This window comes from Ixodes scapularis, unplaced genomic scaffold, assembly GCF_016920785.2.
Source record: "Ixodes scapularis isolate PalLabHiFi unplaced genomic scaffold, ASM1692078v2 PGA_scaffold44__24_contigs__length_19508400, whole genome shotgun sequence".
Classification (NCBI taxonomy): Eukaryota; Metazoa; Arthropoda; class Arachnida; order Ixodida; family Ixodidae; genus Ixodes; species Ixodes scapularis.
This window is the reverse complement of record NW_024609873.1, coordinates 17472499-17487924: the sequence shown is the minus strand read 5'-3', so window position 1 is coordinate 17487924 and position 15426 is coordinate 17472499. Positions and strand designations below refer to the sequence as shown.

General features: G+C 46.6%; 1 protein-coding gene across 1 annotated transcript; it reads right to left on the bottom strand.

The window, feature by feature from the left end:
• Positions 1-3527: 3527 nt before the first annotated feature.
• On the bottom strand, positions 3528-12711 carry LOC8041999 (retinol dehydrogenase 11). Its single transcript, XM_029973473.4, has 6 exons — positions 12504-12711; positions 8858-9097; positions 7523-7615; positions 6750-6944; positions 5414-5526; positions 3528-3734 (listed from the first exon to the last, which is right to left on the bottom strand). Exons 1-6 carry the CDS (start codon positions 12709-12711, stop codon positions 3528-3530), a joined length of 1056 nt encoding a protein of 351 aa, XP_029829333.2.
• Between the last annotated feature and the right edge of the window lie 2715 nt (positions 12712-15426).

Here is a 15426-nt window from a genome sequence, read left to right as displayed (position 1 = left end):
ATTGTTCGGCTATCGTCATCATTGCAGCGATTGAACACGGGCCACCACCCGAGTGCTTTTCGAGCTATCAATTATCACGAGCCCAAATCGAGTGATCATGCAATGCTCGGGTCCAATCTATGAGCCGCCTTCAAATATCGTCACTGGAAGATACTACGATCCCACAGTTACGAGTCACCGTCGTGATAGGCCAATCGGTGCGCTCCATCAACTTCGGCCGCAACTTTGTCTTTGACGAGTTTGAGGACCATGGAATTGCGCCGCTCTGCCGCTGCGGCTGGCCAGAGCGGCGCAGCGGCGAGAATCGTGCCGTTCTATTGGAGCAAAATTACTGCATGTGAAACGTGCATATGCTGCGTTGACTGATGCTTTCGTTCATTGCACTTCACGATTGCACGTGCATATCAGGCCCGCTCGAAACGTCGCGCTCGCTCTGCAACTCCTCTCGACACGTAAAGGCATGGTTCACACAGCCCCGCTTTCTGACGTTACGTTGCGTTACGAAAGCTGACGTACGAGTCACGAGGACATAGCCTGTCACGCGACATTCGAGACAAAAATGTTTCGGTGACTTAAACGTAACGTAAGAAACCGAGGATATATGTGAACTAGCTTTCAGGTAGAGCATGTGCCGCCGGCACTTGGCTGCATGGACTTGTGCTCAGACTGACAGGACGCGGTCTCAGCTGGGCGCTGTCGTGGCGCTCGCATCCGGCTTGTGCCCCGCGGCCTGCTGTGCCTGGCGTCCGGGCGCGGGCATAGAATTTCTTCGAGGTGCCACCTTGTTCATCTTGCCCTTCGCGTTGTTTTCCCCTTCGTTGCCTGTTTGTCGTATTTATTTCCTTGCTCTGGGCGGCAGGCTGGCTAGCAGACGCTCACGCTTGAAGGCCCCCGCCTATATACCCCCCCCCCCCCGAACTACCCAGGGTACCCCTGTCGCTAATAAAGATTATCATAATTAATATTAATTTTATTATTATTATCGTGATTGTAAAACACGTTTATATTCCATATCCCCTTAACATGGCCTGCGACGATGTGATATGATCTGACCAAACTGCGACCGTTGTTTGAAATATCATGCTCTGATCACTCAGTCACTTTCAAAGTGCGAGCTTATACGATGAGCTTCCACGGCACTTCCAACGTCCATTCTACACCACCAAGATTGTAGCTCTACTGAGATGGTAAGAGGGAACCCTTTTTGAGCATGCGCCATATAAACACTGCGCTCAAACGTGGCGCCCTGTAAATACCATCCACGCAAAAAGGGGAAAAAAAAAACAGTTTACCGCACATTTTCAAATTTTTACGCAGACGTCCTTTTATGTAGACGCCCCGAAAAATAGTTGCCTACCAAAGTTTACACGGTGCGTGGGCATTTATTTTCAATCCCAAATAGCTAACAATGCGGAACGCACGATTTAAAAAAAAACAAAAAAGAAAAGAAAAGGGTGCTGGCGCTATTTACTCGTGAAGGAGCACGAAAATCACAGCACACTCGTATCAGATGATCGCCCATAGCAAGAACAAATGGTACCCATCTCGGTAACCTCAGATGACCGAGCCAACACCACCTGGAATACTCAAGGCAGAATCAAAGCCTGCGAGCGACGTTCTTCATTGGACACGAGAACCAGCCGAGCGCTGACGCGATACTCCTGCCCAAGCGGCGTTTTCGCTCGATCACACTCTGATGACGTCAGGATTGTAGTGCCTTTGATTACACCATAGGTGGTGTTGACTCAGCCAACCGAGCTCCGCGTGATTCTAAGAGTACGCATAATGGAGAGACCCATGCACAACAAAATGTCCGACGAATCGCAAGACGCGAGCCCTGTCGAACCGGCCTATTCAACTCTGGCAGGAGCGGGGAGGGGCAACTAAAACGGCCAGGTTGGAATAGGGTCTCAGGTGTATCGCGTTGACGACGCTATGTGGCCGAGCTCATAACCACGCCAGCTCCCAAGCGGCTTTGCCCGTGCTGGGCCAGTTGACGTCACACCTCCTGGGATTCATCGCGCTCTCCGATGGGGAGCCTCGAGCGCTCGCTGGAATCGGTCCTTTGGAACGAAAAATAGAGCCACCCGTTCAAAACACAAGCAAGCGATTGGCATTAGCAGATAAAGCTGATCACGATTAAGTTATCTCTGAACGTGAGGTATATTTTAAGTTTCGATTCGGTATGCCTCTAATAGGGAGTTTTAGTAGACTGCTCCGATACCTCCGATAGCGATGCCCAATACACCGCCGATGCCTTTGTGCACGAATCGTATTGTGTCTATAACTGATGGGAGGTATGCGGAGCGCAACTTCGTTTTTTCTTTGTCTTTTTTTTTTGTTGCAGGGGTTGTGGTGACGTTAGAAGGCCGAGTTCTGATTGGCTCTGATCGAAGAAGAGTGGGTAGACCTCAAAGCGGCCGTGAGGTCTACCTGATCCTTCAAGCAGAGCTCAACGTTCTGACGTCACCACAAACCCTGCAAAAAAAAAAAAAAAAAAAAAAAAAACACAAAAAAACGGAAGAACTTGCGGAGAGCAAATACCACAGCAAAATATTGACTAAAACTGTAATTAGGGACTTTCGTAGATTACACTCAAGAGCTTTGCGTTGACTGCTGGAGCTTGTGGCGTCACTTAAGACGCGGATTGAGCTGGCACTCCCAGAGGCCGACAATGCGCTGGGTACGACCTATAAAAAGTCCCTATTATTTTTTTTTATTTTTTTTTTTTTTTTTGGGGGGGGGGGGGGGGGGCGTAAATGCTTATATGACAAAGAGGTTGCGGAATCGCCCAAGCAGATCCACCAGCCGTGAAGGCGACTTGAGCGAGAGAAGAAAGCATATGTATATATATCTCTACCGCTGCTACATCAATCGGAACAAAAATATAGCATAGAAAAGCTTTGTAAACTTCGACAGTTTCAAGTGGTATAGAGAGATGCTTCATACGCTAGCTCAGAAGCTCATTCGTGGGTTTTGCAAAACCTCGTTTTTATTTTATTTGCCGGCTCAGCAGAGCGTTTAGTGGTGGTGTAGTCTTTCAAGTTTCGTTCAGGGCTATACAAGTGCTCGTCTGTTGCGTCGCGTAGTATATCAAATGAGGCCGCTCAAATGCTCGTAAAGATGGATGATATCTGCAAATGTCGTTTCTGTGCCTATTCTACTTTCTGCCCTTCAGCCGCATCAAAGAGAAATGAATAAACAGCCTGGTAACCGATACGAATTTGCATCTGAACTCAAGTTGGTTGCAAGCATGCCCCAATGTCACAAGGGGCGCTCTACGGTATGTCGTGTCACAACTATAATAAAAAAAAATATAAAAATAAAAAAAGCACTTGGGCGTGACCAAGGAGACTAGACCTTTTTTATAGTTGATGATGTGGTGACGCCTGTACAATTCAAGCGTTTGGGCACTGAAGGATGTGTGATGGGGCCCCGTGCTTCACCACCTTAGATTTGGACTTTCCTGAACTAAAAAGTTCCCCCTTCTGGTTCGAAGTGACTCGATCTCCAGCTCCGTGTCTTGTTCACTGTTCCAGAATTTTGTCAACTTCCTTTTCGCTAAGTCCCACGAGTTCGAGAGACGTCTCAAATGCGACGCTGTTCTTGTCCTTGTCGAGGGCCTTCCAGTTCATCCAGCCCTCGCTGCAATCCACGAAGTACCTTCCGGTCGTGTTGGCCAGTGAGGGATCAACGGCAGCGTAAACGGACGTCTGCGCTCCTTCCTTGGGGGTCTGCAAGATATAAGAGAATTATAAACACAAATGATAAATGCAAAAAAAAAAAAGCTAGAATTTAGAACATTTAATCCCGACCGTAGTTGAGGGCAGTACAGATAAATTATTTTGATTGCCGTTTTTGGGAAGAATACCTTAAAGGGCAACTCCACTCAAAAAGTCGACCCTATCGAAATCACTGATATCGCTTTAGGAGGTCAAAATACGGTCATACCCAAAATATCACGTCAAACCGACGCCGCGTTACCGATTAAAACCAATATTAAAAATGTTCTCCCGGCTCCGTTAGCGGCCCGAAAGCGGGTGAGCAACGCTGGCACCGGGTGAGCTAGTGAAGCAACACTGGGCAATGACGTAGGTCTAGTCCTACGCTCTCGTACGGACGCCGCGAACGCTTCGTTTCCCGTGGCATTCTGCGATTCTGTTGACGGCACGAGGTGTTTACCACATTATCCTGTGTTCTCCTATTTTTATTAGCGTCCAGGCAGTTCCTTTAATTCCAGCATTGCTTCCGCGACAGCGCGGAAGAGAGCGAAGCGGTGCTGCTCGCTCACGCGCGCGTCGCGGAGCCGGAGAGATTTGCCGGTCTCGCGTTGGGCAATGTCGAGCAGGATTTGTAGTGCTGTGGGTTGCACCAACAACCCGGTGCGCAATCCGGAGCTGCGGTTCCACCAGTTCCCGAGAGACCGGAAGAGGCACAAGGTGTGGGTCGGTGCCGTTCGCCGGATAGACTTCGGAAGACCGTTGACTCCGAGCTCCAACGCGAAGCTCTGCTCCCAGCACTTTACGTCAGACACCTACACACGGGATCTGCGGCTGTCGACTGTTGCGGGTTTCACCAAGAAACAGGCGTCTTTGAAGAACGATGCGGTGCCGTCGCTGTTCGCGTACCGTCCGCCGGCTGCTCCACCACGATCGGCCGGACGCAGCAGGTCGCGGCTGATCTAACTAGCGTGCACATAAAGGCACCTTGGCTTTAACAACTTAGACCACTCGTGGACAGATCTGTCCATCTGTCTCCCATTATTTCGTTTTCTCGGTCCGCGCGCAAGAAACAAATACAGTCACGCCGCGCCGGCACCGATTCGCTTTCGGCCGGCAAATTTATAAATACACGCTAAAAATTACTATATTTGGTGCATATTAACAAAGTGAAGCGGTAAAAAAAGAAAATGTGCATCTAACCTTCTGTTTCGAAACTCCACGTGCGATTGAGCCGACCTTCTCGGCGCGTCGGCTCAGAAGCGCGGGGCGCGGGACTAGAACTAGGTCATGCCGACGACGCGCCACTAGTATCAGTGTTGCCAAGCTGCTTCAACCGGTAGTTTCGGTTTCGCCGTGCCGCCGGACCGATTCTTGCATTCGCTATATCTACAAAACTATACACACTACCGAAAAACAAATTATATCTCGTCATTCAGGGTCGCCGGCTTCGACTAAACAGATCATAACCCAAAAATTGTAAAAATGGAGTGGAGTTGCCCTTTAAAGCTTTATGAAATCCTTCGAATTTCCTCCTTTAAATACTTATGTAGGCCGTTTGAGAAAATAGTCCTAATCAAAACTCACTGCTTAAGCTTACCGAAAAAAAAAAAACAACACGAATACATAAAACTGCATTGAATTGGAATAAAAAAAAATGCCAAGAGTGGCGTAAGGTGTCCCGAAGCACTAACCTTTCCAAAGTAGTCGAAAACGAACGTGACAAAAGCTGCTACGAGTCCCGTGGCATCCTTGGCGACGATGTTCGTCTTCACAGAACCAGGATGAAGAGCGTTCACGGTTACACCTGCACGATGTTATGACGGGAGAAGTCAGAAGAACTATCAAATGTAGTTCTAACACAGAATGTGCTTTATCAAACGAATTCCATAAGAAAACCGTCACGAAGAACCGTCACGTCAATTTCTCTCCTAAATTTAGGGGGGAAATTATTGTATAGTGACGAGCTCGAGTCACGTGACGTAACTTTTCCCGCTAAATTAGACGGGTAAAGTGACGCCATGTGACTTCAAGTCACGTGACATCCCTTTCCCCTCTAACCTTAACGGGTATAGTCACATCACGTGATTACTTCATGTTAAGTAAAGTAACGTAACATCAATTTCTGCGAAGTGGTTGTTTGCGCTGAAAACATCCTGTGCTTTCCGTATTTTTTTCTCGGAATGTTCAAACTTGAGTCATATTTTTTACATTTTGCTTTGGGACGTTAAAGAAAAGAAAAAAAAATCATCAAAAGGAATACCCTTACGGTTTGTGTGTGCCCGTATGCTATTTCAGATTACTGTCAGAGGTATGACAAGTTATATTCTCAAAATTTTTGCTCTTTTACTAATTATATTATTTTGAGTACAAGGTTTGGAAGAAAAAATGTGGGAGATAGAACAGTGATGGGCTTCTAGATTTTTTAGCTAGGAAATAAATTTAAATAAATTGTCGCGGAGCCTAAATTCGGTCAACTAAAAAAAAAAAAAAAAAAACTAGCTATTTGTTTTTCGGCTAAAAAATATTAGGCATATGCATGTTTTTTGTGTTTTTTTTTTTTGTGGTAGAAACCTCGTGACTTCCATATGCAATGTTTCTGACACATTCGTAATCACACTTGCTCCCGCTCAGTTTTTTTTAATAATTCGAATGCAAATTTGACTGCTTACGAATCAGCTTATTGCGTTTCGTAAATAGCATTCGAGTTACTACTTTTACGAAAGTTCACGAATTATTCCAACAACTTGTTAAAAATATTATCCGGAAGAAAAAATGCCGAAATGTACACCGGGAAAAATAAAACTTGGGGAATTCCTTTAATAAGAGCCGATATATCGAAGCCTCCATAGTCGTCTGGAAGACCTTCGGTTCTGGTACGTTCGCCTCTGCAGAAAGGCAGGGCCACCCAGCGGAAAAAGGCGTGAAGGAGAAGAGTGCGGAGTTTGCCGCTGCCTGGCGGCCGAAATATGAAACAAAGGAAAGGGGACTGAATGCATGCCGTTGGAGCTGCGAACACAGCCTGCCTACCGTGAGGCTTGAGCTTCTCTGCAAGCACCCTGGTGAAGGCCAGCAGGGCCATCTTGGTGTGGCAGTAGATCAGAACGGGGTGCGACGGCCGCTCGGTTCCCGTCGCCTTGGCTCGCAAGTTGTCCGCGTTGCCCAGGTGATGCAGGATGGACGAGAGGTTGACCACACGGCTCGGCGCGCTCTTCTTCAGCAGCCCTGCGCGGAAGTGCCGTTGTCGGCTGTTTTCCAAATAACCGACGGACACCCCGAGGTTTTCATACTTTCTTTTTTGTTCCTTTTGATTCACGCGCTCTTATTCAGTTGCTGGCCCCTTTCCACCATCGCTACCTGATCAGTCTGGAAGAGGGAGGATCGCAAACGATATTCTGCTTTGCAGAAAATCAAGGCCTTCAAGGGAATTCTTAGCTGCTCTCGTCCACTGCGTTTTACATGGGAAGTTCGTGTGATTCGTAATTTGAGAACACAACGCGCGACGTTTTAGACCTATCATTTCTTTCGAAAAAAGTATTGTAGCTTTTTTTCTAAAATATAAGTGTTCAAATCGGTTAGTGCTTCTTAGTTGTTGCTGAAGTTAAGCATTCAATTAAAAAATATATATTTATTTTTTTAAGCGTAACTGTAATTCTTGTACCCGAATAAGCGAAGAAAAGTTTAAATATTGTATATATTTTTAAATCAAACATCTCATTTCCCCTAATGAAAATCCCTTATATAATACACCATCTGAGCTTCATGGTTTTCAGCCTTCCATACGACGAAAGAAGAGACATTACCTGCAAGGAGGAGAGTCAACAGGACGTGTCCGATGTAGTTTGCCTGGAAGCAAACTTCGTATCCGTCTTCTGTCAATTCAACTTCGGTGTTATCTGAGAAGAAAGCCATAACAACGTTCAGTGTACCCAGAATTCTAGAATCTTTGTTCCCCCTTAATAATTGCCATGGCCTAGCTGGCAAATACTCAAAGGCGGGAACATTTTATTTTTTATTTATTATCTTACAATATGATTGATTAAAAAAGTGTAGACCAGACGAACTAACGCATTTAACTATATACATCAGGGGTGGCCAAGCTGCGGCTTTTCTTGTGTTAAAGTACACCTCGCGGCTCCCCCGCCCCCGCCGCCACCTCGCCTCACTTCCAATCACAAAAGCACGTTAAAAAAAAAAAAAAAAAATGAAACGCTTTTTAAATTGAAAGACAGCATGCGGTTCGGTAGTCTTGTGCTACTGCTACCTTACCTACAGTTTGGCTGCTTTTGACTCGGACAGAATAAAAGTAGTTCGAGTTTCGTTTATCGCTCTAGACAAATGAGAAGTTTTTGTAGTGCAGTACCACTGCTAGTCTAAGGTCTTGAACGTGCATCAGGAAGTGTAGTGACACACGACCGCGCGCCGCTACGATGTTCGTCCAGATTGAAACGGACTGGGGTGCGAACCCAGCAGAATCCAGGGATCCTGGGTTCTGCAGCTCGAGCTTTCGCTCCACGTGCTCCAAGCCGCGGAGCCGATCCACTTTCAACTGACCAATCCCACGACGACGGCATAGCCATAGCCTCCTCTATGCTCACAAAGCCTGGCAGTTCGACAACTGAGCCATAAAGTGACGGTCGCAGATTTGGAGCGTGAGAATCTGGTAGCACAGAGCACCAAAGAGCCATTTCTCGGGAAACCTGGACGTCAGCGCACAGCTTTTGCAGCGGCGAGGATCCGAATTACACTGGCTCGCTCGGGAGAAGTGTGTTTTAGCGTCTCGCCACAGCGGGGCGCCAGTCACGTGGCTCTCCTTTCATCCGTTGTCTGCCGCTCCACCTTTTCCATTTCGGCGGCCGCTTCTCACGGCGATCTGCCAGGCTTTGTTAGTATATAAGAGGCTATGCCGTAGCTTATCAGGCGGGCGCCAGTTCAGGAGACAGTTCGTGCCACTTCGTGCTCTGTTCGCGCAGACCCTCAGCGGGGTTATCGCTGAAGCAGATGAACTGTATACAGTTCCCACGATGCATGACGGCAGCGGTGGCGTAATGAAACTGCTATCTGTGAAATCGCTCTATTTGTTTGCGAACGAACACCAATGTTGAAAAGCTGTTCCCTTAGGTGGAAGGTAAACTTACACGTCGACATTCCAGCGTTATTGATCAGAACGTCCAGCCTCGACTCCGTCTTCAAAATGTCCTCGGCGAAATGTCGGACCGACTTGAGCGACGCCAAGTCCAGGTGCTTCACTACCACGGGCTGCTGCGTTTCCTCCAAGATCTCCTGCGCAGCCTCCTTTCCCTTCTCCAAGTTTCGACAAGCCAAGATGACCCGAGCTTTCCTTCTGACCAGTTCTTTCGCCGTCTCTTTCCCGATCCCTAAAGGGGAGAAGAAGGGAGTTAGTAAGGTTGATGTCTCTTCTCAGAACGTCCTTATTAGAGTAGCAGGATAGGACCACTCAGCCGGCCGCAGGCCTTGCTAAGAAGGGACAGAAGAGCGGGTGGCAGGGGCAAGAAGGCAATTGCAGTCACTGACAAGGAGGGAACGGCAAGGAGGAGCATCCGCTGCCCCGCCTCCAGCACGAGCTTCCTACCTTCGACAATGCTCAGGCGTTTCGTGCCTCTCGAGCGCGCGTGCGTAGCCAAAGCATGGTGGAAGGCACAGAACGCGTTCTGGAAGGCGGGCGTTAGGAAGACACGTCCTGTCGTTCTCATTTTGTCAGTGACTCAGTGTCTATAAAGGAAGGCTACTGAAACACCACCTCAAAAATGAAGTGGCAAGCATAAAAGGACGAAGAAGGATGTCAAACAAGAAGCTCACGCTACGACGAGGTTAAAAGTCACGTAATATTATAATAGTAGATTATATTTTGAATACGCAAAGCCACGGTGTCACCGAGTGTCGGGTAGCCCGAAGATGCTTGTCGTACCTTTCTTAATCAAGATGATCATGTGGATAGGCAAAACAATCAAACAATACAATACGATGGCCTGCGTTAGGGGAGATGAAACTTCTGTTCGTTTAACTGCGAGAGTTCAACTCCAGGTTTCCCATCACTTCAAAAATGTGCGGACAAAATTTAGCGAAGGATGGCTAATTATTTAGGTTACAAGTACGAGCCCAGATATGTTTTGCTCACGATACGATGGAATACACCATAGCTCCAGCCAGCCAGTTAAACACCACATGACAGTATGTTGCTCCAACTAACAATACAGACTTTATTTTAAGGAAAATGGTTCTTGCACGTCATCGAGTGGTAACTTGGCTGAATCAGGAGCCTAACGAACGTGCGCAGCGGTGCCCGCGCCTCGGCACTTGTTTATTTATTTCCAAAGCTAGAAGTAATTGTGTGATTAAAGCTTGGCCAGAATGATTCTTCAGGGCTTCGATGTGCAGCACACTGGCTGCCATTCTGGTGCCCTTACTGCCGAGCACTCGCGTTTGCGGCATACATCTCACACCACCTAATTTGCTTTCTTCTTCTCGGCAGAACCAAGTAGGAACGGCTACCACTCTGGTGGGGTGACGTCACGTAGGAGTGGTGTATCGCCCGCCAGTTTTCGAGGGAAAGGAGGGCAAGGGAGGTGGAAGCAAACGGTATGCTGGAGAGGAGGCAAAGAAACCTTCTCCTCTCTTCAGCGTTTCGTCTGCTTCCTCCTCCCCAGCCAGAAAACGTTTCTTAACCTGTGACAGACTATTGCGCACTCTAAATAAACAGAAAGTGAAAATATGCCATAAAAAAGCTAAAAAGCAATGTCTGGAATCAAGATATTAGTCAACAAGATTGTATCACGGAATAAGGAATGCTTATTATCCGTAGGGCAAGAACCAGTACGATCACTCCACAATCCCCAGTAATGTCCAAGGAACTCATTTCGTGTCTTCGAGACGAATTGAGGTTATTTTTGATGCCCTGTTCAGCAATTTTATGGTTTTCCTGACGCGATATTTTGACAAAGAAACGCAAATAGAAGATACAGGTTTACGCTGCTGCAAATATTTTATCATAATCATTAGTCTTTTATGATTAACTCGAAGTTACTAGCAGGCTTAAAAAGTTCTCAATCCACAATATATATATATATATATATATATATATATATATATATATATATATGTATTGATGGAATGATGTTAAATTCATTTTTCAAAATTAGGTGCGGGGTCGCACATTTGCGAGTTCTTAGGATCGTGTGCCTTGAAACCTTTTACTACGAGAGAAGTATCTAACGAACACAATGGCGCCACCCATCGGGTAGCCGGGGAACACTTGACGGTCCCGTATTTTATTTTTTTCTTTCTTCACGCATCATTCTTTTCGTTTCGTTTGAAAAAAAAAAAATCACTGTCATAAACGACAATTTCTGACTAGTAGAACGTGCCTTTAACCTTGCAAATGCAAAAAAAAAATCGCTTTAGTAAAATAGAGTTTTAGGGTCAAGGATCAGCGAGCTTTCTCGTCGCAAGATTTTAAGGCACTCGGTCCAAGGGAGTGGCAAGCGTGTGAACCGGCCTCAAGAGCGGTATGGTACAGCTAGCCAGCTGCTGTATCACCTCCTAAATAACAAAAAGGCCGTAGTGCTGGATTTCATACGTCATCTATTGTAGGCCGGCTCAAAGCGAAAATCAGACAAGAGTGCCGGGTAAGCGTTCAGCTGGGACTCCTGTCATTTGTGTGCTTCGCGCTGGCCTTCTGTAAGTGACGTCACAGCTCCAGCTGTATGACCTTCTTATACCAAGGAGGAATGGAATCAACACAGCCATTTCTAAGGTAGTGTTTTTAGCTTGTCTAGTGGGGGCTCAATGTGCGGACTTCGTGATATTAATTCTTAAAGATCCCTATTGTTTGAAGATGGGGTTTAGGATATCTTGTTGCATGTTAATTGTGTTCACTTTGGTGCGTTGAATTTGCGTCATGGGTTGAGCGAGGGTGCCATGCAAATGTTTCAAGACGCTTTTGAAGAAAAAAAAAAAGAATAATGCGAAGCATAGGCGGTTTTAGTTAAGCGATTACAGAGAATCATTTGAAGTAAAAAAATGTTGAGGTCCTAAAACTGATGACATGTCAGTCACAATTATAAGATATCATCATAAACGTGATGATCTTGTGTAGCTGCAGCAACGTTTGTAGTAGCACGAATTTTAGTGATCTTTTGGGCGGATGTTATACTCTGTGTGATATAAATATATCGTATCGATTTTATGATACATTCTATACAGTGATGCCTCGTTAATACTGACCGAATCAATATAAATCCCCCGCTATGTAGACAAAATTTTGGGGGATGAATTGGGCAAATGTATGCATCTTTGTTTCGTTATTATGAACTCACCTTATGGTCACGTTTTGGGGGAAAACAGAGAGTTCCATATTAACGGTACATCATTGTATTTTATTATAACTACCCTTGTACATCGTATCACGTGAAACGTTTTTTTTTTCATGAAATGTTAATGACGAGTCTTCAAGGCAAGCGGCCAGAATGCCTACAATAAGTTAAGTTATTAGCAATTAAATTATCCCACATAATTGAAATCTGTTTTTAAGCAAAACTGCTCCTCTTGCTTAAATGTATATATATTTTTTATTTGCTTCAATAAACGACTTGTTTGTTTTCGAAATTTATAAAGTGTGGTGTGTCGCCACAAGCCACATACGGTTTTGGGTTACCTCTGATGAACCCTACAATGTTTCCATCACATTGAATTACATCATATACCCCATCGTACACTACACCGTGTAATATCACAGAAGCGAGTATATTTGAATAATGAACGAACCTGCGTTGGCTCCGGTGACGATGACAGTCTTGCCGTTCAACGTTTGTGTGGACTTGCAGACTCCTTTGCTGATGCGGATGTACGCTTTGATGAACAGCACCAGCGCCACCAACATGAGCATCATGACGGCCGCGTAGGTACACACTCGCCACAAGACGCCGAGGTCTTCCTCGGTCACGCTCCGTGTTACTTCTTTGAAATTACTCATTTTTCAGCCCTTGAAGTCCACAGCTTCGTTGAAACGTCGAAGGGCCCGAGCAGGGAGCGGGCTGTTCAGAGAAACAGAATCAATTCCTGTTCAACCGACGCCACGAGTCGATGGAACCAACCGAACAGCGGCAAAAGGCACAACGTCATGACGCTCGCGATCTTTCCCTAAGCGTTCTATTTCAACTTCTATAGACGCTTTACACACGCGCCAAAATACAGCCCCCATTGCTGACCTTCTCTTGTTTTACCGAGATACCGAGCCACTGAAATTGGTGTGGACGAGCCTCCACAAAAGCCAATGCTGGGGAGAAAGACAGAATAAAATCTAAGGTGGCAATAACCTGGCCAGCTATGGTAATAATGAAGTGAAGTAAACGTAATAAGGGGAAGCAAAAACTGAAGGTCAGTTATGGCGGTGCCCATGCACAGCTGCTGCAAAGCGTCTATAATATGCTAAACAAATCAAGCGCAGCTAAATCCCGTTGACTTCCAATTTTAGTATGCGTGTCGGTATCTCTGTGTTAGAGCGTTCGAATTAGCTCGGACTTGACATGATTGTGCTTAGTAATATAAATCAGAACTAGGAGTATTTACGGCACTTTAGGAAGACATGGTTTACCGGACAAGTGGAAACGAACACGTCTATTGGCGACGTGAACGATCCAAAGCGTCGCTGTGGTCGGACCACAACAATTGGTCAAATACTGACTATGACGACAGGAAAGGATGTCTCATCGACGGAAATAAGAGGAATGTAAGAACTTAAATTTTGACGGTGTTGGCAGCGTTGCTTTGAGAGCGCTATGATTTCAGGCTCCCACCATGTCCATTACAGACACCATCGAACTTGTTGTTCACAAGGTAATGACGTCACGAAAGGTAACCCAACGAGGGCGCCACCGAAACATCTCACCGCTAATACTCGGCGACAACTTTTCTTGGCAATGCGGTGCAGAGGAGGAGAGCCCGCGCACAGCTTTATTTAGCCTGATTTAGCGCTCAAAATGGGAAAGGGAACGTGTGCCTGTACCCCCTATTGCATTGCCAAGAAAAGTTGTCGCCAAGTGTAGCTCTCTGTCTTTTTCTTTGAATTTTTTTTTTTTTTTACGTGAAGATTTTTTTTTTTATGAAGCCAACTTCGTAACTCGTTGCATTGGCGACTACGGCGGGTCCGTTCGATAACTGCCAAGCGGTTCCCGCTAGGGGACGCCAACATGTACACAGTAAATCTGTGAAAGACGTTTTTATTGACTGATATGCGAACACGCTTGCCCGAAGTTCAACAGACTCCGAGGGGGAGGGCCACAAAAGTAATGTAGGGCTCCGTCGAGAGTAGCCTCCCCGGCGAGTTTCCGATGGACGCGCCCGTAAATAGGGCGGACGTGTCCAGGTATTAATGGTCCCGAGGGATATACTGGCGACAGGTCACCCGAGGACAAGCGATCACCGTCCCTCAGGAGCGTACGGCCTCATGCGCATCTCGGTCGCACGACCCGCCTGAGCTAAACATAAATAGGGATGTGGGGACACATGGCAGGTTTAAAAATAAACAAAAAGATACCCTACTGACTCTCGAAAAACAAGCGCGGCAACGGCCCGCAACGCACATGCATGCAAAAAGAAAAAAAAAAAAAAAAAAAAAAGAAGAAAAACGTGTTTGATGACGTTCTCGGCATTGTAGTCCGTCGCTCACCGTGGCGCAGTGTCCTTGGTTGGTTAGTTTCGTGGAGCCCTCGACACTCGTCACGGCGAGTCACCCGGTCCCTGGCCGGCCAGTTGTCCGTCGCCTCGCAGATCGCTTTCCCGAAGGGCGGACAGTCCCTAGTGTCCCGTTGTCGGTCCCGACGGCGCACGATGCCGGCGGGTCTCTGGCTTTTCCCGCGCCTGGCCGGTGTCGTGGGGCTGCTTGAGAAGTCGCGAGCAGAAGTGGTCCTTGAACGCCACTGAAGTGCCGGAGCCAGGAGACAGCAGCTCCCGAGAATACGCGAAGCACCGTCCTGGTTAGGAATCCTCTTTGGGGATGTTTCTGCGGAGTCGACTTGCGACAACGGCTGACACCGTGTCCCTGCGGTGACGGGGTGACACACAAACACGTAAAGTAAAGCAGCAAAAAAAAAAAAAAAAAAAAGAAGACGAAAAAAGTGACCGATTGCCGTTAAGCCTATCCTTTCCCTCGGTTTTGGAGAATAGCCCCTCCACGGGAGGATCCGGGTGAAAGTTGGGGTGACCTTCTTTTTAAGTCCCTGCTTGCCAAGAAACAATGGTGGCAGACGCGATCGCGAAGAAGGTAGTCGGTGCATCCATTGAAAGGTGGCTGTCGACGCATTTCTTTTTTTTTTGCTTTGCACTTTCCCTAATGTGACATTTCGCCACCTACTGGGGCTGCCTTAGCGAAAGCTCCGGATATTAGTTTTACCAAGTTCGCATATTGTAGCGAGGCGATTGTTGCTTATCGCTGGCGTTGTCTCGCGTCTTTTGTTTATTTTTTTGCTTATCTGGTAATACCACCAGAGCCATCCAAGAGGCTATTGTATAAGTAGTTACAGAATACAAAACAGCATTAAGTAATGTTGCACCAACAGGAGAATTAGCGAAGGTGCAATTCAATAGCATCTACAAAGTGATCGAAAGTCGTCGAAGTCCATTCTTGAATGGACATCGAGGTCGAGAATGGACTTCGACTTCGAGAATGGACTTCGAGGGAAGAAAGAAA